This window comes from Lichenostomus cassidix, unplaced genomic scaffold, assembly GCF_008360975.1.
Source record: "Lichenostomus cassidix isolate B80296 unplaced genomic scaffold, HeHo_3.0 HiC_scaffold_35, whole genome shotgun sequence".
Taxonomy (NCBI): Eukaryota; Metazoa; Chordata; class Aves; order Passeriformes; family Meliphagidae; genus Lichenostomus; species Lichenostomus cassidix.
In genome coordinates, this window is record NW_028147256.1 from 1769087 (window position 1) to 1790684 (window position 21598).

The 21598-nt window shown below is 68.1% G+C and overlaps 6 protein-coding genes across 15 annotated transcripts; 3 read left to right on the forward strand and 3 right to left on the reverse strand.

Moving 5' to 3' along the window:
• Window positions 1-100: 100 nt before the first annotated feature.
• Window positions 101-1310, reverse strand: OPA3 (outer mitochondrial membrane lipid metabolism regulator OPA3). The gene is made up of 2 exons (XM_085044146.1): window positions 1083-1310; window positions 101-600 (listed from the first exon to the last, which is right to left on the reverse strand). The coding sequence occupies exons 1-2, from the start codon at window positions 1222-1224 to the stop codon at window positions 116-118; spliced, it is 627 nt and encodes a 208-aa protein (XP_084900272.1). The 5' UTR covers window positions 1225-1310; the 3' UTR covers window positions 101-115.
• An 83-nt stretch (window positions 1311-1393) lies between these two features.
• GIPR (gastric inhibitory polypeptide receptor) lies at window positions 1394-6473 on the forward strand. 10 transcript variants are annotated; one of them, XM_085044127.1, is made up of 13 exons: window positions 2093-2349; window positions 2581-2668; window positions 2739-2846; window positions 2910-3031; window positions 3711-3814; window positions 4043-4184; window positions 4535-4688; window positions 5000-5060; window positions 5161-5230; window positions 5323-5411; window positions 5686-5824; window positions 5979-6020; window positions 6097-6339. In XM_085044127.1, the coding sequence occupies exons 1-13, from the start codon at window positions 2125-2127 to the stop codon at window positions 6217-6219; spliced, it is 1467 nt and encodes a 488-aa protein (XP_084900253.1). In that variant the 5' UTR covers window positions 2093-2124; the 3' UTR covers window positions 6220-6339. The 10 variants fall into 10 exon arrangements, with proteins under 10 accessions (XP_084900252.1, XP_084900251.1, XP_084900250.1 ...); XM_085044125.1 differs by lacking the exon at window positions 5686-5824 and having other exon boundaries at window positions 2090-2349; window positions 6097-6473; XM_085044124.1 differs by having other exon boundaries at window positions 2090-2349; window positions 2739-3031.
• Window positions 6474-6592: 119 nt separating this feature from the next.
• FBXO46 (F-box protein 46) lies at window positions 6593-9236 on the forward strand. Its single transcript, XM_085044115.1, has 2 exons — window positions 6593-6696; window positions 7388-9236. The coding sequence occupies exon 2, from the start codon at window positions 7430-7432 to the stop codon at window positions 9146-9148; it is 1719 nt and encodes a 572-aa protein (XP_084900241.1). The 5' UTR covers window positions 6593-6696; window positions 7388-7429; the 3' UTR covers window positions 9149-9236.
• Window positions 9237-10328: 1092 nt separating this feature from the next.
• Window positions 10329-13060, forward strand: QPCTL (glutaminyl-peptide cyclotransferase like). Its single transcript, XM_085044131.1, has 7 exons — window positions 10329-10565; window positions 11038-11178; window positions 11517-11792; window positions 12025-12174; window positions 12288-12387; window positions 12565-12681; window positions 12845-13060. The coding sequence occupies exons 1-7, from the start codon at window positions 10344-10346 to the stop codon at window positions 12988-12990; spliced, it is 1152 nt and encodes a 383-aa protein (XP_084900257.1). The 5' UTR covers window positions 10329-10343; the 3' UTR covers window positions 12991-13060.
• Window positions 13061-13108: 48 nt separating this feature from the next.
• Window positions 13109-16478, reverse strand: DLL3 (delta like canonical Notch ligand 3). Its single transcript, XM_085044025.1, has 8 exons — window positions 16345-16478; window positions 15890-16199; window positions 15727-15784; window positions 15289-15483; window positions 15149-15207; window positions 14294-15041; window positions 13537-13972; window positions 13109-13274 (listed from the first exon to the last, which is right to left on the reverse strand). The coding sequence occupies exons 1-8, from the start codon at window positions 16476-16478 to the stop codon at window positions 13109-13111; spliced, it is 2106 nt and encodes a 701-aa protein (XP_084900151.1).
• A 285-nt stretch (window positions 16479-16763) lies between these two features.
• Window positions 16764-21345, reverse strand: TIMM50 (translocase of inner mitochondrial membrane 50). The gene is made up of 11 exons (XM_085044141.1): window positions 21135-21345; window positions 20499-20622; window positions 20183-20214; window positions 19778-19799; window positions 19466-19524; window positions 18962-19081; window positions 18674-18778; window positions 18143-18241; window positions 17907-18063; window positions 17346-17452; window positions 16764-17091 (listed from the first exon to the last, which is right to left on the reverse strand). The coding sequence occupies exons 1-11, from the start codon at window positions 21321-21323 to the stop codon at window positions 16987-16989; spliced, it is 1119 nt and encodes a 372-aa protein (XP_084900267.1). The 5' UTR covers window positions 21324-21345; the 3' UTR covers window positions 16764-16986.
• Between the last annotated feature and the right edge of the window lie 253 nt (window positions 21346-21598).

Here is a 21598-nt window from a genome sequence, read left to right on the forward strand (position 1 = left end):
CACCTGCCCACCAATAACCGCGAAGCCACGCCCACAGAGCCACACCCAGATAGACCACACCCACTTCCCTTAGCCCCACCCCTTAAAGGCACCGCGGGCAGAACATGAAAGTGCTTTAATGCGTGGGGGTGTGGCCTGTCGTGACAGGGGTGTGGCCTGTCGCGAGGGGGGCGTGTCCAGAGGCCGGCGGGGCGTGTCCAGAGACGGCGGGGGCGGGGCCAGCCCCAGCAGTGCCATTCACAGCTTGGGCAGGGGTGTGTCCTGAGGTTCCCTGGGCGTGTCCAGCTCCACCCTGGGCGTGTCCCTGTCCCCCGGGGCGCTGTCCCTGGGCCCGCAGCTCGTCCAGGTCCCTCTGGAGCCGCTCGAGGCCCTGCTGGAGGTCGCTCAGGGTCTGCTCCAGGTGCTCCTCGCGGCGCCGGCTCTGCCCCGCCTGGCGCAGGTACTCGAGGTAGATGCAGAGCCCCCCGACCCCGAAGACCAGCGCCTCCCCCAGCAGCTCGGCGCCGAGTTCGGCCGCCGCCTCCTCGTTCAGGGGCTTCACGGTTGCCCCGCGGAAGCCCAGGAGGCGCATCTTGGTTCGCATCTCCACCCAGTGGTAAACTGAGGGGGGAAATGGGTTAGAGACCCCAAAATACAGGCACAGGCAGCACCGAATGCAGCCAGAGACTCCCCCAAGTCCAGCCATAAATCACCCCCAAACTAACCCCCAGATCGCCCCAAAATCCAGCCGCAGATTCCCCCAAATCCACCGAGAGATTTCCCCCCCCAGTCCCCCCCAAACCAGCCACCCGGGACCAGGGTTCCCACATGTCCCCAGTGTCCTTGTCGCCCCCGCAGGACCCGCAGACCCCTCCTCACTCACCCTGGCCAGAGGGAGGACCGGAAGGAAGGGCCGTCACAGGGTTCCCCCATGTCCCCCCATGTCCCCAGGCCCCAGTGACCCCTCCCTGTCCTCCGGTCACTCACGCCGGGCGGGGACAGGCAGACACAGGACCGGAAGGAAGGGCCGGGGCGGGGACACCCCATATCCCGCCATGTCCCCCCGGTGTCCCCACGCCCCCGTGACCCCCGCTGTCACTCACGCTGGGCGGGCGGCAGGCAGATGTAGGTGCGGAAGAAGGGGGACGCGCGCGCCCCCGCCTTGATGCGCGCGGCCAGCGGCCGGCTGAGCTGGCGCGCGCCCAGCGTCAGCAGCTTGGCCAGCGGGAACGCGCCCGCCACCATCCTCGGCCGGGGGGCGCGCGGGGCGCGCAGTGATGGCGTCACGCGAGGCGCGTGCACGTGGGTGGAGGGGATGTCGCTCCTCCTCTTTGGCCACGCCCACTTTGCTGGCGCCCCCTGGCGGCCCCACGCACCCCCGTGGACACGCCCCCCTTCTCTTGGGGACACGCCCCCCTTCTCTTGGGGACACGCCCCCCACCCCTGGGGCACTGGGGGACACTGGGGGGCAATGGGGGACACTGGGACACAGGTGGGAACACTGACCTGAGCGGCACTGGGACACTCATGAGGACGCTGGGACACAGCTGGGTGACACTTGCAGCCCCTTGGGTCACACTGCGACCCTTGTAAGTGTCACTGGGACCCCGTGAGCGGCACTGGGACACCCCTGGGTCACACTGGGACCCTCGCAAGTGGCACTGGGACCCTCTGAAGTGGCACTGGACCCCCGTGGGTCACACTGGGACCCCCGTGAATGGCACTGTCACCCCCTGGGTGACACTGAGACCCTTGTGGGTGACACTGGGACCCCGTGGGTGACACTGAGGCTCCTCCCGACCCCAGCCCCTCCCGGGGGCGGTCCCAGCCGGTGCCGGTGTCCCCCGAGGGTGACAGAGCCACGCGCGGAGCCGGTACCGAGGGACACGGGGAGGTTCTGGGGGCGTCACGGATGGGGGGACCCCGGGGACACCCACGCGGGGCCGTGGGGTGGCGCTGGACACGGCGGGGGGGGACAAGGGACACCGGGAGGGGCGACAAGGGTCACCGAAAGGATCGAGAGGGGTCGTGGGGCAGTGGGGGGACCAGGAAGGGACTTGGGGGGCATCGGGGACACCCGTGGGATAGGGAAAAAGGACACCGTGGGGACAGGGGACACTGGGGTGTCTCTGGGGGCGGCGGGGGATGAGAAGGGCTGCGTCCCCTTGCCCCAACCGAGTCCCCACGCGTGTCCGCGGCTCTGGGGGGTCCCGGTGCCGCCCCTCCCCCGGCCGCAAGGAGGGGAGCACCGGCACATCCCTGCCGGGACCCCCCGGGACCCCCCAGGGCCACGCGGGACCCCCAGGAGCCACCATGGGCCAGCGGGCAGCGACCCCCGCCCCGCTGAGCCACGTCCCGAGTGGGACAGAGGTGAGACCCCTCCTCGAGACACCCCGACATTTCCCCTTGGTCCTCCCCGATGTCCCCCGATGTCCCCGCGCTGGTCCCCGCTGCCCCCTGCTGCTTCCCTCTTTCCCCGCCCTGTCCCTCGCTGTCTCCGCGATGTTCCCCCACTGTCGCCCGCTGTCCCTCCGCCGTCTCCCGCTGATGTCCCCCTCTCTCCGCCCGCTGTCGCCCGCTGGTGTCGCCGCTGACCCCCAGGAGCGCTCCGCCCAGGCCACCCTCCTCGCTTGGCACCAGTACCGCCACGCCTGCGAGCTGCACCTGCGCCTGGTCCCGCCGGCCCCAGGTGAGCGGCGACACCTTGGGGACAGTGGGGACACGCCAGGCCCCCCTGACCCCTCCCCACTACCCCCCAGGACTCGTCTGCAACCGCAGCTTCGACCTCTACGCGTGCTGGGGGGACGCTGTCCCCAACAGCACCGCCACTGTCCCCTGTCCCTGGTACCTGCCCTGGCACCACCGAGGTAACGCGGGGGTGGCCCCGGGGGTCCCCGTGACGGGGACAGCGGGTGACAGCGGTGCCACAGTGCAGGGCGGGGTGGTGGCCCGGCGCTGCGGCCCCGACGGGCGTTGGGTGACAGACGACAGCGGGAAGCCATGGCAGGACAATTCCCAGTGCGAGGACCTGGCGCAGGTGCAGCCGCTGCAGGTGGGGACAGCGCGGGGACGGGGGGGGAAGTGGGACAGTGGGGGACACAGTGGGGATAGAGGAGGGACAGAGGGGGTACAACGAGGGGATAACGTGGGGACAAAGGGAGGACAGCACGGGGACGCAGTACGGGGGGACAGGGAGCAGGGATGCGAGGGGACATCGTGGAGTGACATCGGGGAGACAGCACGGGGATAGCACGGGGACACTGCGGGCACACGGTGGGGACAGCGCGGGGGGGCGCAGGGGGGTGACGCTCTAGGGGACAGCGGGGGAACACAGTGGGGTGACACCGTGGGGTGCCACCATGCTGGGAGATGCCACGTGCCCGTCCCTGTGTCGTGCCGTGCTCCGTGTCACACTGTGCCCCGCGTGTGTCACACTGTGCCGTGTCGTGCTGTGCCCCGTGTCGTGCTGTGCCCTGTGTGTGTCACACTGTGCCCCGTGTGACACCGTGTGACACTCCGCGGTGCCTCGTGCCACGCTGTGCTGGGACATGTGTCACCCTCTGTGTCGTGCTGTGCCATGTCCCGTATGCCATGTCATGTCCCGTGTCCCCTGCCGTGTCCTGTGTGCCATGTCCCATGCTGTCACGGTGCTGTGCCATGCCCTGTGTCCCATGTCCCGTGTCCCGTGCTGTGTCCTGTGCCATGTCCACTGTGTCCCCGCGTCCCCGCAGCGCCAGGCGTGGCTGCTGGAGCAGTTCCGCCTCCTCTACACCGTGGGATATTCCCTGTCCCTTGTCGCGCTGGTGGTGGCGCTGCTGCTGCTGCTGCTACTCAGGTAGGGACGCACCTAGGAGACTGTCACACCCGGGGGCTTTGTCACCCGTGGGACTGTCACACCCGGGGGCTTTGTCACCTGTGGGAATGTCACACCGGCGTGCTGCTGCCCGCCGTGGGGATACCACCCATGGGATGTCACCCGCGGGGATGTCCCCCGTGTCTGTGTCACCCGCGGGGATGTCCCCCGTGTCCGTGTCATCCGCGGGCATGTCCCCACGCCCCGCAGGCGCCTGCGCTGCACGCGGAACCTGATCCACGCCAACCTCTTCGTGTCCTTTGCGCTCCGGGCTGGCGCCATCCTCACGCGGGACGTGCTGCTGCCCCACGGCCACGGTCACGGCCACCCCCTGCAGCTGCTGGGGATGCAGGTGGGCACCCAGGGGACACGGAGGGACACCCACGGGGACACCCACGGGGACACCCACGCGGTGGGGGGGCATCCACCGTACGGGGGCACCCGGGAGGGGACACCGACGGGAGCGGGGGACAACCACGGGAGGGAGGGGACACCCACGGGGGGGGGCCGGGAACGCGCGCGGGAGCGGGTGACACCCGTGGGGAGGAGGGAGGTGACTCAAGGGGACACCCACGGGGTCGCGGGGACGCGCACGGCAGCGCGTGCCACCCCCTGCTCGTGGCCGCGCGGGGTCGGGGCCACCCCGGGCCGCCCTCCCGCGGGGCGGGGCGGGGCGGGAAGGCGACAGCGGTGTCCCCGCAGGCTGGCCCCGCGTGTCGCGTGGCGCAGAGCTTGGCCCAGTACTGCGTGGGCGCCAATTACGCGTGGGCCATGGCCGAGGGACTCTTCCTGCTGCGCCTCCTCGTCGCCACCTCGGGTCGCCGCTGCCTCCCCGCCTTCCTCCTCCTCGGCTGGGGTTCGCCGCATCCCTGTCGCCTGTGTCACCCGTGTCACCTGGTCACCTCCTGTGCCTTTGTGTACCCTTGTGTCCTTTCGTGTCCCCGCCGTGTCCCCCTCCATGTCACCTCCCGTCCCCCCGTCACCCGTGCCACCTCCTGCTCCTTTGTGTCCTCCCGTGTCCCACCCGCGTGCCGCGTGCTCCCCCTTTCCCCACGTCCCTTTCATCTCCTCGTGTCCCCCCTCGTGTCCCCGCGTGCTCCCCCGTGTCACCCCGTGTCCCCCCCCATGTCCCCCACATCCCCCCTTACCAGGTGTGTCCTCCCACAGGTGTCCCCGTGCTCTTCGTCGTCCCCTGGGTGGTCCTGAGGTACCTTTACGAGAACGAGGGGTGAGGTCACCTGTCCCCTCCGCTGGCTCCCACCTTGTCCCCTCCAGGGGACAATGATGACACAGGTGGGGACTCAGCGTTACGTGTCCCCTCCTCGCAGGTGCTGGGAGCGCAACGAGAAGGTGGCGGTGTGGTGGGTGATTCGCTGTCCCATCCTGGTGGCTGTCGCGGTGGGTGACATCGCGGCGGGGGGCGTGGTAGTGGCACGCACCTGGCGAGCGTGGGGATGTCACCGCAAGTGTCCCCTCTGTCCCCCCCCCAGGTGAACTTCGTGGTATTCGTGCGAATCGTCCGGATCCTGGTGGCCAAAGTGCGCGCGCACCAGGTGTCCCGCGGGGACACGCGGCTCAGGTGGGGACATCGCGGGGACCTGGGGACATCGCGGGGACCTGGGGACAACTGGGACAGGTGGGAACGTCATGGGGGGACACCTAGAACAGGTGGAGATATCGGGAGGGACAGGTGGGCACATCAGGTCCCCAAGTGTGTCCCCGCCTCTGGGGGTGTCCCCAGGGTAGTCCCTGTCCCTGGGTGTCCCTGGGTGTCCCTGGGTGTGTCCCCAGCGATATCCCCGAGCCCGGGGCGTCCCTGCGCGTGTCCCAGCGGTGTCCCCGCGTGTCCCCAGGCTGGCGCGATCGACACTGACGCTGATCCCGCTGCTGGGAGTGCACGAAGTGGTTTTTGCCCTGGCCGGGGAGGGCGAAGGGGGAGGTGGCCTGAGGCTGGCGCGGCTCTGCCTCCACCTGCTGCTCACCTCGGCACAGGTGAGGGGCGACAATGGGGGGACAATGGAGGGACAAATGGGGGGACAAACGGGGGTTTAATGTGGGTTAATTGTGGGTAACTGGGGTCCCCGGGGAGGGAGGCAATGAGGGTCCCAGGAGACCCCCCGACATGTCCCCCTCTTTGCCCCGCCAGGGCCTGGTTGTCAGCGTCCTGTACTGCTTCACCAACAAGGAGGTGCGTCACGACACGGGCCGGGGGCGGGGCGGCATGTCGCGACATGGTGCCACATCTCGCGACATACCGCCCGCAGGTGCAGGCTGAGGTCCGCCGGGAGTGGCAGCGCTGCCGTCTGGGCGTCCCCGGCCCGCCCAGGGCCCCCAGCAGAGGTCCCCCCCGGAGGGGACAGCGCCCGGTGGCCGAGAGCGGCTGCTGAGGGGGGCGGAGGGCACCTGTGGGTGCTGGGGAGGCATCTCTGGGTCCTGGGGAGAGGAGGGTCTGAAGAGTTTGGGGTGCGGAGAGGCTTCTGGGTCAATTTGGGGCGAAATCTGTGGGATTTGGTTGTCACTCTGATATGGGGGGGTCAATGCCTTGGGGTCCTGCGGGGGGTATCGGGGGGGATCTGACACCCTGGGGTCACGGGCGTCCCCAGGTTTGTACCGTAAAAATAAAACAACGACGTGACACGCAGCGGTGCTGTCCAGTCATTGGGGTGACACCGAGGGCTACCGGGAGCTTGCGGGGAGGAACTACAACTCCCGTGACGCCGCCCCGGAGCCTGGCGGGAACGAACTACGGCTCCCGTGGCGCTGCGCGCGGCGCAAGAGCGGACGGCGGCGGCCACGGGCGCAGGCGCGGCGGGGCACCCCGGAAGCGGCCGGAGAGGCGGAGCGGCCGCGCCCGGCACTGCCCGGTGAGCGGGGGAGGGGCGGCGGCACCGGGTGGGGCCCGGCCGGTTCGGGATGGGGAGGGGCGTGGGCGCGAGGCGTCGCGGAGCGCCCCGGGGAGCGGCCGAGCTCACGGGCGGCTGCCTGAGAGCGGCCGCGGGGCCCAATGGATGGGACGGCGGGAGCTCGGGGGGGATCCCGGTTCGACACCGAGCACCGGCCCGGGGGGACGGGGCCGCTCCGCCGACACGCGGGGTGCGCCGGGCGGGTCCGGCCGTGTCCCCGCGCCCCCGCCGCGGTAGGGCCGGGCTCGATACCGTGTCCCCCCCGCCGGTTCCCCCCCCCGACCCCCCCGGGCCCACGCGGGACCGGGACCGCGGCGCGGGGCGGGCGGGGCCGCCAGACCACGCCCCCTTTAGACCCCGCCTGTCGCCCCGGCCACGCCCCCTCCGCCCCGAGCGCCGCCGTCCATATATGGGCATGGCCCGAACGCCGAGCGCTGATTGGTCGCCGCTCGGGCGCGCGCGGGGGGTGTGATGTTAAACGGTTGGAGAGAGGCGTGGCCTCGCTGAGGGCGGGGCTCCGGGGGCGGGGCTTAGCGGGTCCGGGGGCGGGGCAGCGGCGCGCGTGGGAAAGGAGAGCGGCCCGGCGATGTCCCCAAGGGTCCCCTGAGTGTCCCCGAAAGCCCCCCCGCCGTCACCAGCCGTCTCTCCACAGGCCCGGGCGGCCCCGGCGGCGTGGCCGTGCCATGAGGCGCTGATGGAGCCCAACGCCTTCCCGCAACTGCAGCTGTGGTGCCCGCGACCCTTCGGCACCTTCTCCCAGAACAAGCCATGTGCCCCCGCCGGAGCCACCCCCGCAGCCCCCCGCAAGCCCCTCGGCTGCTGTCCCTCCGAGAACACCCCCCCGGAGCCCCCCGAGCCTGGCCCAGCGGCCACGGCCACGGCCGAGGACGGGCGGGTGCTGCTGGACACGTGGTACGTCATCAAGCCGGGCAACACCAAGGAGAAGGTGGCCTTCTTTGTGGCCCACCAGTGTGGCACCGGCAGCACCAGCGGCACCGGCAGCCGCGCCAGCACCATGAAGGTCAAGGGCAACTGGGGCAGCGATAGCTCGAAAGCCAAGCGGCGCCGGCGCTGCCATGACCCCAAGGCTGTGTCGAGCCCACCCTGGGCCTCAGCTGCCGGGGACACCCCCAAGGACCCTACTAAGGACACCCCAAAGGACACCCCTGGTGACAGCACCGGGGACAGCGCCGGGGACACCCCGGACCTCCTGTCGGTGGCGGAGATGGTGGCGCTGGTGGAGCAGCGGACGGCACTGGCCTTGCAGAGCCTGCCCCGGCCCTGTGACGCCCCAGCCCCGCTGGTGCTGCTGGAGGCACCGGGTGGCCCCGAGTGCCGGCGCGTGGCCGCGGCCGTGGCCCAGTTCGAGTCACAGCAGCAGCACCGAGAGCGCGGCAGGGCCCGGCCCAACGGGCTGTGCCGAAGTGGCCCTGCCAGCGAGTGCGCCCCGAGTGCAGCGGCAGCGGCGGGACCTGGCGAGGTGCGAATTGCCTTCCGCATCTCCAGCGGGCGTGAGCCCCGTGCGGCCACTGCGGCCACCAGCACTGTCCCAGAGTGTCCCCGTGCACTGGGCGCCAAGGACCAAATCACCTGTGACCTGTACCGGCTGGTCAGCCCGGTGCGCGCCGGGGTGGAGCTGCTGCTGGCCGCCAAAGGGGACAAGGACGGCACCGACGAGGCGGCGACGGCAGCGGAACCAAGCGGTGGTGTCACTGAGGGGCCGGTGCCGCCGCGGGACTGCGCGTCCGGCTTCCACGTGGATGTGGTGGTGACGGGCGTGGTGGACCAGTGCGTGTTCTTCGGCAAGGACAGCGCCAAGCAGGTGACGGAGGAGACGGTGCGACTGCCGGACGAGCCACCACCGCCGGGGCAGCTCTTCCTGCTGCCCGGCCGGCCCGAGGAGCCAGCAGCGACCACAGCAACACCGGGCCGGGAGGCGTCCGGCGACCCGGCGCTGTGCCGGCTGTACCGGCACGTGTCCCACGACTTCCTGGAGATCCGGTTCAAGATCCAGCGGCTGCTGGAGCCGCGGCAGTACATGCTGCTGCTGCCCGAGCACGTCATGGTGAAGATCTTCAGCTACCTGCCCACGCAGGCGCTGGCCGCCCTCAAGTGCTCGTGCCACTATTTCAAATCCATCATTGAGACCTTCGGCGTGCAGGCCACGGATTCCCGCTGGAACCGCGACCCCCTGTACCGCGACGACCCCTGCAAGCAGTGCAAGAAGCGCTACGAGCGCGGGGACGTGTCCCTGTGCCGCTGGCACCCCAAGCCCTACCACCACGACCTGCCCTACGGCCGCTCCTACTGGATGTGCTGCCGGCGGCCGGACCGGGACGCACCCGGCTGCCGGACGGGGCTGCACGACAACAACTGGGTGCACCCGGCCGGCCGCAGGGAGGACGGCAGGTGAAGGACGGATGGCTTGGGGGACACTTTGGGGACGCAGGGCGATGGGAAGGACTGTGGAAAAATGGAAAAAAAGGAAATGGAATGGTCAAGTGTGGAAGTGTGGAAGGGAAAGAAGGGGGTGGAGGTGTCTGGGAGTGTTCCCAGGAATGGGGGTGACCCCAAGTGGGCTGGTGGCCCCATGGAGGATGGCATTCTTCTCCAGGGTGGTGACCTCCAGAACATTGGTGGGACAACCCAATAGTGATGATCCCAACTGGGCTGGTAAGGCTGGTTCCAGCACAGCCTCATGGAGGACGTGGGGACAGCCCAATGGCAATGACCCCAGTGGCCCCAGGAAGAACAGTGTCCCTCAGAGGGTGACATTCCCCTCCAGGGTGGCATCCCCACATGGGGACGACCAACAGTGCTGGCCCCAAGGAAGGGGGTGGCCCCACAGGTTGGGGTGTCCCTGAGAATGGTGACAGCCCTGCTCAGGTGACAACCCCACAGAGAGGGGTGATGGCCCCACAGAAGTGCTGGTGGCACTGGGGAGGGTGGTGGCCCAGGGCAGGTGACATGAGCCCCGTGGAGGGCCCTGGCCTGTTCCAGGTGATGTCCCCATCTGAGGTCACACCTCTGGGCTGGTGACCTGTCCCTGCTGAGGTCCCACCTTGAGTGAGCCCCCTGCCCCGGGGGTGGTGACATCACACGCTGAGGGTGACACCCTGAGGGAGTGACAGTCCCAAGGAGGATGGCCGTGGTCACCTGGTGTGTCCCCCACTGTGTTCTTGTGTCCCTTCCCCAAACCCGTTATGTCCTCCCGTGTCCCCTCCGCAGACCCCATCGTGTCCCCTCCCCTCACCCCTTTATGTCCCCCCCCGTCTGTGTCTGTCTCGTGTGCCCCCCCCACGCCCCGTTCTGTCCCTGTGTCCACTTCTTTCACCCGTTTTGCGCCCCCGTGTCCCCGTTTTGCGCCCCCGTGTCCCCGCTGTGTGTCCCCGTGTCCCCGCTGTGTGTCCCCGTGTCCCCGTTGTGGCTCCCCGTGTCCGTCCCGCCTCGCCCGATGTGGGCGTGGCGTCGCGGTCAAGCCCCGCCCCTCACCGGCCCCGCCGGACTCGTCACCCCCCCGCGTCACCGCCCCCTCCAGGCCACGCCCCTGCCCAGCGATTCGCTGAGGCTCTGCAGAAGCCCCGCCCCCCGGAAGCCCCGCCCTCGCCATGCGCCAGGTCCCGGCCGGGTCGCGCCGCGCGCGGGCCGCGGGTTCGAGTCCCGGCCCGGTCCCGGTCCCGGCTACGGTACCGGGTCCGGGCCCGTTCCGGGGGCTTCTCCCGCGGCCCCCCCGCCCGGCCCGGCCGCTGCTGCCGCTGCTGGCTCTGCTGGCGGCCGCCGCCGTCCTGTTCCTCGCCTGGCCCGGCGGGGAGCGCGGAACAACCGGCCCGGTGAGCAGGGAGCGGAGTCGGGATTAACGGGGGGCATTAACGGCGGCGATGGGGTTTGGCGGGAGCCCCCCAGCCTTTGGGGACCAACCGAGCTCGGCCGGGATCCCCAGGACCCCTCTGGTCGCCCGGGATCTGTTATGGGGCGGGGTGAGGGCGGGATTAAAGGATGCCGAGGTGTTCCGGACCTCCCCAAACCCTCTGGGAGGAGCACAGAGCCTTCCAGGACCCCCAGACCCCTCCAGAACCCCTCAAATTCCTCCAGAACCCGTCCAGGACCCTTCCAGGATTCTCAAAACCCTCTCCAGGACCTCCCCAATTCACCCAGAACGCCCCAGAATCCCCAACCCGCACGTCCAAGTCTCCCTCCCAGACCTTCCGAACCCTTCCAGGACCCCCCAGACCCTTCCAGGACCCCTCAGCCCCCCCCAGATCTCTCGGGGACCCCTCAGACGGTGTCCCCCACCCCCCCCAGGACGCCCCCGGCCCCCCCTCGGAGCAGACCCTGCGGACCCTGCTGTCCCACCTGGACCCCGCCCGGCTATGGGGGTCCTTCCTGCGGCCCCTCCTGCACGAGAGGGTCCCGGGGGGTCCCGGCAGCCGCGCGGCCCGGCAGGTGAGAGCCCCGCAGAAACCCCAAATCCCTCCCGAACCCTTCCAAGATTCCCAAAATACTCCCCAGACCTTCCTTCCCCAATCCCCCCAAATTCCTCCAAGCCTTCCCAAATAACCCCCAAATCCCACTATGATCTCCCAAACCCCTTCAGACCCCACCAGGGTCCCCCAAATCCCCACCAGGACCTCCCCAAACTCACCCAAATCCCTCCCAATTCCCCCCAAACCCCTCCCAGACCCCCCCAAATTCACCCAATTCCCTCCCAAATCTCCCCCTGTCGCTTCCTGCACACCCGAGCGATGTCCCCACGCGTCCCCCCCCCGTGTCCCCAATTGCAGCACATCCTGTCCCACCTGCGCTCGCTGGCGGCCGAGTGGCACCTGGAGCTGGACACCTTCGCGACGGCCACGCCCCGCGGCCAGGTGACCTTCCGCAGCGTGGTGGCCACGGCGGCCCCGGTGGCCGCGCGGCGCCTGGCGCTGGCCTGTCACTACGACACCAAGGTGCTGGCCACGGGGCCCTTCGTGGGTGCCACCGACGCCGCCGTGCCCTGCGCCCTGCTGCTCGAGCTGGCCACCGCCCTGGATACACACCTGCGGCAGCGGGGGGGACAGGTGAGGGCACCTGAGGGCCACCTGGGCTACCTGGATCCCCTGAGAGATACCTGGGTCTCTCCTGGGCTAACTGGGGGTCTCCTGGGCCACCTGGACCCCTCCTGGATAACCCTCAGGACACCTGGGTCCCCACTGGCCACCTGTGCCCCCCACGGTCCCTTCACTCCCAAGGCAACCTGGCCCCACGGCAGCCAGGTGTGTGACAGATGTGACAGCCCAGGTGTCCCCGCAGGACCCCCCGGTGACGCTGCAGTTGCTGTTTCTGGACGGGGAGGAGGCGTTTGGGGAGTGGAGTGCCACCGACTCGCTGTACGGGGCGCGGCACCTGGCGGCGAAGATGGCGGCACGGGGACACCCCGCGGGGTCAGAGGTCACCGCCATGGTCAGTGACATTGGGGACAGAGGGGTCACCGCCATGGTCAGTGACATGGAAGGGACATTGTCCCCATATCTTTGTCCCTGTGTGCATGTCCCCATGTTCTCGGTTGTCCCCAGAGCCTGCTGGTGCTGCTGGACCTGCTGGGTGGCCCCAGCCCTGCCATCCACAGCCACTTCGCCCAAACCCACCACTGGTTCCTGCGCCTTGTCACCATCGGTGCGGTGACAGCTGGGGACAGGGATGGGGACAAGGGGACAGAGGGACGGGATCGGGCGGGGGACGAGATGGGAAAAGGACCCAGAGAGGGCGGGGACAGCGAGGGTGTGGCGGTACCACCGTGTCCTCGTGTCCCCCGCATCCCCCGATGTCCCCGATGTCGCCTTGTCCCCGCAGAGCAGCGTTTGCGGCACTTGGGGCTGCTGCAGGCCACGCCTTCTGCCCCGCCCCTTTTCCGCCTCAGCCCCGCCCCCGGACCCGTCGAGGACGATCACGTGCCCTTCTTGCAGCGAGGTGACTGTCGCCGAGTGTCCCCTGTGTCCCCCATGTTGTCCCCGTGTCCCCCTGTCCACTCCCTGTCTCCCATAACCCCCGCGTCCCCTCTGTGCCTCCCCGTCTCTCTCGTGTCCCCGGTGTCCCCCCCGGTGTCCCCACTTGTCCCCCTATGTCCCCGCAGGTGTCCCGGTGCTACACCTGATCCCCACGCCGTTCCCGCGAGTGTGGCACACGCCAGGGGACACCGAGGACAACCTGCACCCGCCGACCGTGCAGGACCTGGCCAAGATCCTGGTGGTCTTCGTGGCCGAGTTCCTGCAGCTCTGAGCCCCCCGGGGACTCCCCCCGGGCCGGGGACACCCCAAAAACCCCAGATAAAGCCCAAAAACCACCGAAATTCCCGTTTATTGCCTGGATTTGGGGGCAAGAGGGTTGCCCGAGGGTGTCACACCTGTGGGAGACAGAAAGGAGGGGTTATAGGGGGGTGTTTGGGGGTCTCGGGGGGGATTGGGGGTCCCGGGGGTCTCACCCGCGTGGCCGAGGCTCTTTGTGGTCGCCGCTCTGGCCCAGGGGGGCTCAGCCGGGGGGTGCCCCCTGTGTCTGCCGGGGTCCTGCTGCCAACAACAGCTGTGAGACCCCCAAAATCCGTGCCTGGAACCCCCAGAGAGACCCCAAATTCCCCCCTGGAACCCACAGGGAGTCAAAAATCCCCATGGAACCCCCAGAGAGACCCCAGACAAAACACCCTCAAATTCCCCCAAACTCCCCCCAAATCTCACCTGCACCCCCCTGTCCTGGCCCCAGTAACACCAGTGGGACCCCCTCCGACCCTTCAACCCCAAACCCTGAATCCCAAATGCCCCAAATCCTCACCTGCTGCCCCCCCTTCTCCTCCTGGCCACGGCCAGCCCCACTCCCGGCCCCAAAAGCAGCAGCGGCAGCGCGCAGAGCGCCAGCGGGGCCGGGCGGTGCTTTGGGGTCGGGGGGGGTCCCCCCACCTCCTCCTCGCAGCGAACCCCCATAAATCCGGGGGGACAAGCGCAGACGGGACCCGAAAAATGGGTAAAGCAGGTGCCGCCGTTGGCGCAGGGGTTTGGGGCGCAGGCTCCGGCGCGGCGGCGGCACCGCGGACCCCCAAATCCCAAAGTGCAGGAGCAGGTGAAGGAGTTGGGGCCATCCTGGCAGGTGCCCCCGTGGGCGCAGGGGTTTGGGGTGCAGTCGTCGGCGTTGTGTTGGCAGCGGCGACCCGAAAATCCCGGGGGGCAGCGGCAGAGTGGAGCGAGGCCTTGGGAGTCGCGGCACTGCCCGCCTGGGGGGAATAATGGGGGAAAAGGGGCGAGGGGGAAGCACGGAAAAGGGAGAAAAGGGAGAAAAAGGAGAAAAACGGGATTCGGGGGGAAGAGGGGCAAGGGAATAAAGGGGAGAAAGGGGAGAAAGGGGAGAAAGGGGAGAAAGGCAAAAAAGTTGGGAGAGGGATCCGGGGGGGAAAAAAGAAGGGAACGGAAGGAAATGCAGAAAAAGGGAGGAGAAAAAAGAGGGGTCGTGGCCTCAGTTTTGGGATTCCGGGGGTCGCGGGGGCTTTTGGGGGCGTTTCTGGGGGACCAGGGGGCGGGTTCGGGGGGAGTCTCACCGTTCAGGCAGTACTGCGGGTCGCACCGGTCTGCCCGGCGCTCGCAGTTGGAGCCACGGAATCCCGGGGGGCAGCGGCAGCTGTAACCGGGGGTCCCGGGGGGTATTCCGGGGGTCCCGGGGGGAGGGTCCGGGGCGCAGGCGCCGCCGTTGAAACAGGGCCCGAGGGCGCAGGGGGAGGGGGGCACCTCCGGGAGGGGGTACGGGACCCCCGGGATGGGGTAGGGGATCCCCGGGAGAGGGGCTGTTGTCACCGGGAGCGGATCTGGGAGCCCCGGAACCGGCTCCGGGACGCCCGGGAGCACGGCCGGGACCCCCAGGAGAGGGTCTGAGACCCCCGGGAGCGGGTCCGGGAGCCCCGGGAGGGCATTGGGGACCGCAGGGACCCTCAGAAGACGATCTGAGACCCCCGGCAGCGAGCCCGGGACCTCGGGGAGAGGATCTGGGATCCCCGGGAGAGGGTCCGGGACCGGGACGAGCTGTCCCGACGGTAGCGAGGACGGGGACGAGGCTTCGGGGGTCGCCACCGGGGCCACCGTGGCCACCGCCGGAGCGTCCAGGGCCACCCCCGGGGCCACTAGAGCCGCCGCCGCGGCCATCGGGGCCACCGCCGGGGGGTCCAGGGCCACCTCCGGGGCCAGCGGGGCCACCAGAGCCGCGGCGGGGGCCACCGCCGGTGCATCCAAGGCCGCCGCCGGTGTCGCAGGTGTCACTGGAACCACCGGGCTGTCGCAGCCGCTCCGGTGCCCCTGCGGGGAGAGCGCCGTTACCGGTACCGGGGGATCCCGGGGGGGGTCGCGGGAAGTCCCGGGCGATCCCGGGGGGGTCGCGGGGAGGTTCCGGGGGTTCCACTCACCGTGCAAACGCCGCCGCTGGCGCAGGCGCTGGGGGAGGCACAGGGACCCCGACAGCCCCCTGAGGGGACAGAGGGGGGTCAGGGGACCTCCAAACGCCGCGGGGGGTGTCGCGGGGGGGTCAGGTTTTGGGGTGACTCACGGGGGGCGCAGCAGCGGCTCCAGCAGGCTCGGGGGGCGCAGGGGGGGCAGGAGGGGCAGCGGGGGGAGCGGGGGGGGGAGGGGCAGCGCAGGCGAGTCCCGAAGCGCAGCCCCCCCCCGGCCCCCCCCCGCCACGGCCCCCCCGGCCGCAGGCGCTGTCGCGACACCGCGCGCCCCAAAAGCCGCAGGGGGGGCCCTGGGGGGGGGTGGGACAGGCGTCAGCTCCTCCGGTCCCCCCAGGGACCTCCCGAGACCCCCCCGGGACCCCCAGCACCAATTTGCCTCCCCAGCCCCAATAATCTCTCCCGAGATCTTAATTTTTCCCCTCAAAATCCCTTTTTGTGCCACATTTTCCCCGCCGGGACCTCCCGTTTCCGCCCCCGACCCCAAATTTCACTCCCCAATTTCCAGCCCCCTCCCCAATTCCCCCCTCCCTCACCCCCAGGGGCTCCGTTCTCCTCCAGCCGCCAGGACTCAACCACGAGTGAGACGCTGCCCTGGGAGGGAGGACAAAATTTGGGGAGGGGTCGCGTCCATCCTTGGGGGTCCCGGGGGGCTCATATTTTGGGGTGGGGTTCTCCCCTTTCGGGAAGGGGTCTCACCGGCCAGGGGAAGGCGAAGGGCAGGCGGATGAGTCGGGGGGCTCCGGGCGCGGGGGGAGGCCCGGGGGGGCTCTGCGCGACCCCCAGGGTGCAGCCCCTCCCGCCGGGGGGTCGCAGGCAGAGGCGGAAGAGGAGGCGGCAGGAGGGGAGACCCCCGCAGCCCCCCCCGGGACCCCCCCGGACCGACAGCACCCGCAGCTCCAGGACCCCCGCGGGCCGAACCTGGGGGGGGGTAGGGAATGAATCCCCCGAGCCCCAAAATTCCTCCCCCCCCCGAGCCCCAAAATCTCTTCCCCAGGACCCCAAAAACCTCCTCAGGACCTCAAAATCTCCCCCAAAGGTCCCCCAGCTCCCAAACCTCCCCGGCAATCCCAAAACGCCCCCTCAGGACTCCTCCAAACCTCCTCAGGACCTCCCCCCGAATTCCCAGAGCCCCCTCCGGGACCCCTCCTCACCGCGGGGAGGCCGAGGAGGAGGAGGAGGAGGGCGAGGGGCAGCAGCATGGCGGGTCTGGGGGGGTCCCGGCTCGGGGGTCTCGTCCGGGCCGGGGCTCAGCGGGGTCTGAGCCCAGCGATGCCCCCAGACCCATTTCAAGGGGCCAAGCCCCGCCCTCTGCCCCCAAACCACACCCCCGCACAGAAAAAAGGTCCAGCCCCCAAAAAAAGGAGATTCAGACCTAAACCCCCCACCAAAAAAGGGGGACTTGGACCCAAACTCTCGCCTAAAAAGGGGGATTCAGCCCCAAAACCTCTCCAGACAGGAGGATTCGGACACAGACCCTCCCCAAAGAGGGAGATTCTGCCCCAAAACGCTTCAAAATTCCACAATCCAACGCAGCTCAGGTTCCCCCCACAAACCACAGCACTCTCAGAGCTCCACATCAGCCTTTATTCACCCCAAAACGGGGCTGGGATCCCCCCAACCCTCCCAAAATTCCCCCAAAACTCCCCCAATCCCCCAGATCTGCCTGCCATGGCTGCAGCGTTCCCAGGAATTTGGGATGGGGGAAAGGGGCAAGGGGGAGATTTTGTCATCCCCCTCCACTTCCGACGCCGGCCCGGCGCCACCGATGATGCGACTGTGACGTCACGATGACGTCACTGCTGCTTGGAGCGCGGCCAGAGGCGCCCGGTGAGAGACCCCAGGAAAGCCCCCGTGGGCTTCTTGCCCTGGGCCAGCTCTGCCAGGCGCTGCTGCTCCTCCTTTTTGGGGGAGAAAACACCGGGATTGGGTCAGGGGAGTCTCCAGGTGTCCCTCATCCCTCACAGGTGTCCTCTGACCCCTCCAGGTGTCCTCTGACCCCTCCAGCCTGTCCCCTGTTGCCCCCTCCACCTCCTCCAGCCACCGCTGCTCCCAAAATGGGAATGAAACACCCCAGGATTTTGGCCGGGGGGGTCCCCAAAGGTCCCCTGACCCACCCAGGTGTTCTCCCAGGTGTTCTCCCAGGTGTCCCCACCTCCTCCAGGCGTGTCCTGCGCCGCTGGAATGCTGCCAGCGGATCGTCCTCCAGGGAATAATTCTCCAGCACCGTTCGCACATCCTCGACTCCGCTCAGGGCGATGGCTGGGAACGGGGGACACAGATTTGGGTGGAGTTGAGGGATTTTGGGGAGGGACACAATGGGTTTGGGGGTTTAAGGGCACTTGGGGTTTGTGTTGGAGGACTTAGAAAGGAGGTTTGAGAGTTTTTTTGGGGGGAGTTGATGCATTTTGGAGGGTTTGCATGGATTTTGGGTGAATTTGGATGGATTTTGGGTGAATGTGGATCGATTCTGGATAGCTTTGGGCAGGTTTTAGGATTTTTTGGTGTGTTTTAGGATATTTTTGGGGTGTTTCACCCATTCTTGAGGAAGGCACTGAGATCATAGAGCGTCCTGTCCTCAGAGCCACCAGGGTTTGGGTGGGTTTGGATGGGTTTAATAAATTCTGTGTGGATTTTGATGGATTGTGGCTGGGTTTGGAGGGATCTTTGGCATGTTTAAAGGCGTTTCTGGGGTATTTCAGGGCATTTCACCCACTTTTGAGGAACGCAGCAAGGTCGTAGAGCGCCCTGTCCTCAGAGCTGCCGTCCCAGCGCGGCAAGGCCAGCCCGTTGTAGGGCTGCAGCCGGAACGAGTCTCGGCGCCAATCCACCACCACCACCCGCGCCGGGTCCCGGTTCAGGCACGAGATATCCTGTGGGGGGACCCCAAAGCTGGGAATTTGGCCCCAAAACGGGGGCTGGGGGCGGCTGGGAACCCCCCAGAGCCCAAACCTTGACGTGGTGTCCCTCCATGTAGCGCGTGGCGTCGCGGAAGAGCCGATAGGACACAAAGCCGTGCGGGTCGATGCTGTCGATCAGTGGGAACGCTGTCTGGGGGGCAGTTTGGGGTCAATTCAGGGGGTTTAGGGCCATCCTGAGACCCCTCCCAAGGGGGTCCTGGGCAGGGGTCTCCATCCCCCTCAGCAGCCTCGCAGGAGACCCCCAGAAAGCCCCAAACTCCCTCCAAAATGCAGCCGGATGGGGATGGGGATGACTCTCCCCCATTCTACTTTGGTTTCAGGGTGGTTTTTTGAGGGTTTTGGGGTGTTTTCTTGTGGTGTTTTTTTGATTGTTTTGGGATTTTTTTTGGGGTGTTCCTGAGCCATCAAGCCTCCCAAAACCCCTCAAGTTTCCTTCACCATCCCCAAACAACACAAAACCCCCCTCAAAGTGCCCCAGAAATGCCTTCATGAACCCCACAGACCCCTTGAAACCTTCCCAAACCCCCCAAAATCCCCAAATTCCCCCGAACTGCCCCCTTACCATCCCGGTCTCAGAGGTGAAGACAACGATCTCGTAGAGCGGCGCCAGCTGCTGCAGGAGGTGTTCGATGCCTGGGCGCTTCTTGAACCTCCAGCCTGTCACCAGCTGCGTTTTAGGGGAAAATTTGGCAGGTTTGGGAATATTTTGAGGGATCTGGGGGAGCCTTTGAGGCGCTTCTGAGTGATTTTGAGGGGACTCTTTGAGGCGTGTTTTGAGTTTTGAGGTTTTTTTGGAGCAGCCCCCAAGACCAGCCGGGTCTGGGGCTCTGGGGGGTTTGGGGTCACTCACCGACCACTCGGGGTGCAGCAGGACCCCCGTGAGCTCGATGACCAGCGTGTAGGGGGGCTGGTAGTAGGGTTCCCGCAGGGGGTCTGGCAGCAGCTTGGGGCTTGTGGGCTCGATGATCATCTGGGGAGGACATGGGGGGCACAGTGGGGCAAGGGACACCCCAAATGGGGACATGGGGGGGACAGGGACACCCCAAACGGGGACATGGAGGGGACAGGGACACTCCCACTGGGATAGGGACCCTCAAATAGGGACAGGGAGCCTCCAAATGGAGACAGGAACCCCCAAAGAGAGACAAGGACCCCAAACTAGAGGTACCCCTCCAAAATTTCCCCAGGATCCCCCCAACCCTCGTCCCTTTCCCCAGGATGGTGTCACCAAACAGCCCCAAACCCGGGGACAAAGTGGGTGACAAATCCCTGGGGCATGGTGACAGACCCTCCCCCACCCCTGGGGACACCCCAAGACCCCCCAAACCTCCCCCAAATCTCCCCCACATCCCACCTGTCTGTAATCCTTGAAGTACTTGAAGGTCCTCCGGAGGTGTCTGATCCCCACAGGGTCTGCAGAACCCCCGTGAGACCCCAATGTCCCCAGGGGGGCACAGTGACCCCCAGAGGGGACAGAGACCCCCCCAGGAGGGCACAGTGTCCTTCCCTCCCTGTCCCAGCCCAAAAGACCCCCCAAAAAAGCCACTTTTGGGTCACATTGGGGCGTGAAAGGTGCTGGGGGTGACACCGAGGTGACAAATGGCACTGGGTGGTGGCATTGGGATGTCCCCTCCCCTGTCCCCCCTTCCTCCTGGGGGTCACTCACCGCTGTCGAACTCATCAGGAATCTGTGGGGGACATTGAGGGGACATTAAAGGGACATTGAGGGGACATAGAGGAGGGAGGGCCAGCCTGGGGGACAGGGACAATTCGCAGGTAGGTGACACTGGCCTCACGTCCTGTCGTCCCCCCCCGGGTCATTGTCACCCCCAACCACCCCCTTTGATGTCCCCTTGTCCCCCGGATGTCCCCCACCCCCGCCCCCCCCCGTCCAGTCCCAGATGGTGCCAAAAAGGGCTTTGGGTGACAAAAGTGACACTGTGGGCAGGGACGGGGGGGCTTTGGGGACAGGATACCCTCCCTGGGCATCTCCCCTCCCCCTCGGGGACCTGCCACCCTTTTTGGAGACAATTTTTTCCCTTTAGGGACATCCCCTGCTTTGTCCCCTCACCTTTTCCCCGTGCTCGTCCACTGCATTGCTGCCTGCGGGGGGACATTGGGGGGACATCGATCAGTGTCCCCTCAGTGTCCCCCGAGAGTCTCGGGGGGGGACACGATGGGATGTGAGGGGACACTGGGGGGACACAGGGGGACACTGACCAGGGCCATGGCGGGGAACAGGGGAGATACAAAGGGGGACTTTGTAGACAGAGGGAGACATTTGGGGACAATGCGGGGATACTGCTCAGGGCCATTGTGGGGGGACAGGGGACACGGGAGGACACAGGAGGATCCAAAGGGACACGGGGGGACACTTGGGGACGCACCGAAGATGTAGAGCACGGCCACCCCCCCGGTGGCTGCCAGGAGCCCCCCCAGGCGCAGCGCCAGGCGCCGCAGCGACCCTCGCGCCGGGTCCTCGTCCTGCGGGCCAGGGGTGTCCCCGGCCACCTGCGGGGATAGCGGGGACACGTCAGGCCCGGCGACACCGGGGGACACAGGAGGACACTGGGGGGGGATGGTCCCCAGTAACCTGCAGGGAAGGTCAGACCCGGGGACAGTGGGGGATACTGAGAGGCGACATCGAGGGGACACAGGTGACACTTGAGGACACGGTGGGGGGGACAAAGCGGTCACCTGCGGGGGGACATGGGGGACACGTGAGAGCGGGGGGGACACCGAGTGGGACACCTGGAGAGGGATCTCCAGTCACCTGCGGGGACACAGATCGGAGGCTCGGGCGGGGCCACGGGGGACAGGTGAAGCCTGGGGACACCTGGGGACGAGGTGGGGACCCCGGCCACCTGCGGAGGGACACTTGGAGACACTCCCGAGCCTCCCGCGACCCCTGGGGACTCCCGGGGGTGGCCGAGGACTTTTGGGGACCCCCGGACGCGCCCCCTCGGGGGGACGGCCACGCGCGGCCCCCCCACGTGTCCCCCCGTCTCCCGCCGTGTCCCCACCTGGTGCTGCCGCAGCCGCTCCCGCAGCACCGCGGCAGTGTCGGGGCCCGCGGCGGGGCCGCTGAGGGCGCGGCGGGGCCCGGCGGGGCCCGGAGGTGGCAGCGCGGAGGTCGCGGCCCGTCCCCGCCGCGCCCCGAGGGCCGCGCGGACCCCCCAGGCAGCCGCTCGCCCCGCCGCGGACGCCGCCATGTTGTTGTACGGCAAAGCGCCGGCGCGGGAGGGGCAGCCAATCGGATCGGTGCGGTCAGAGAAGGGAGAACCAATCACAGGCGGGAGCAGAGAGCGGGGGGCGGTACGCGGCGGCCGCTGGCCAACGGGAGCGCGGAAAGCTGCCAATGGCAGCACGGGGGAGGCAGGGCCAGAGGAGCGGTAGCCAATCAGGGCAAGCGCTGGCCGAGGTGGTAATAAACCGGGGAAACACGTGGAGCCGGGCCCGGGTCAGTGGCGGGGCCACGACCCCCTGA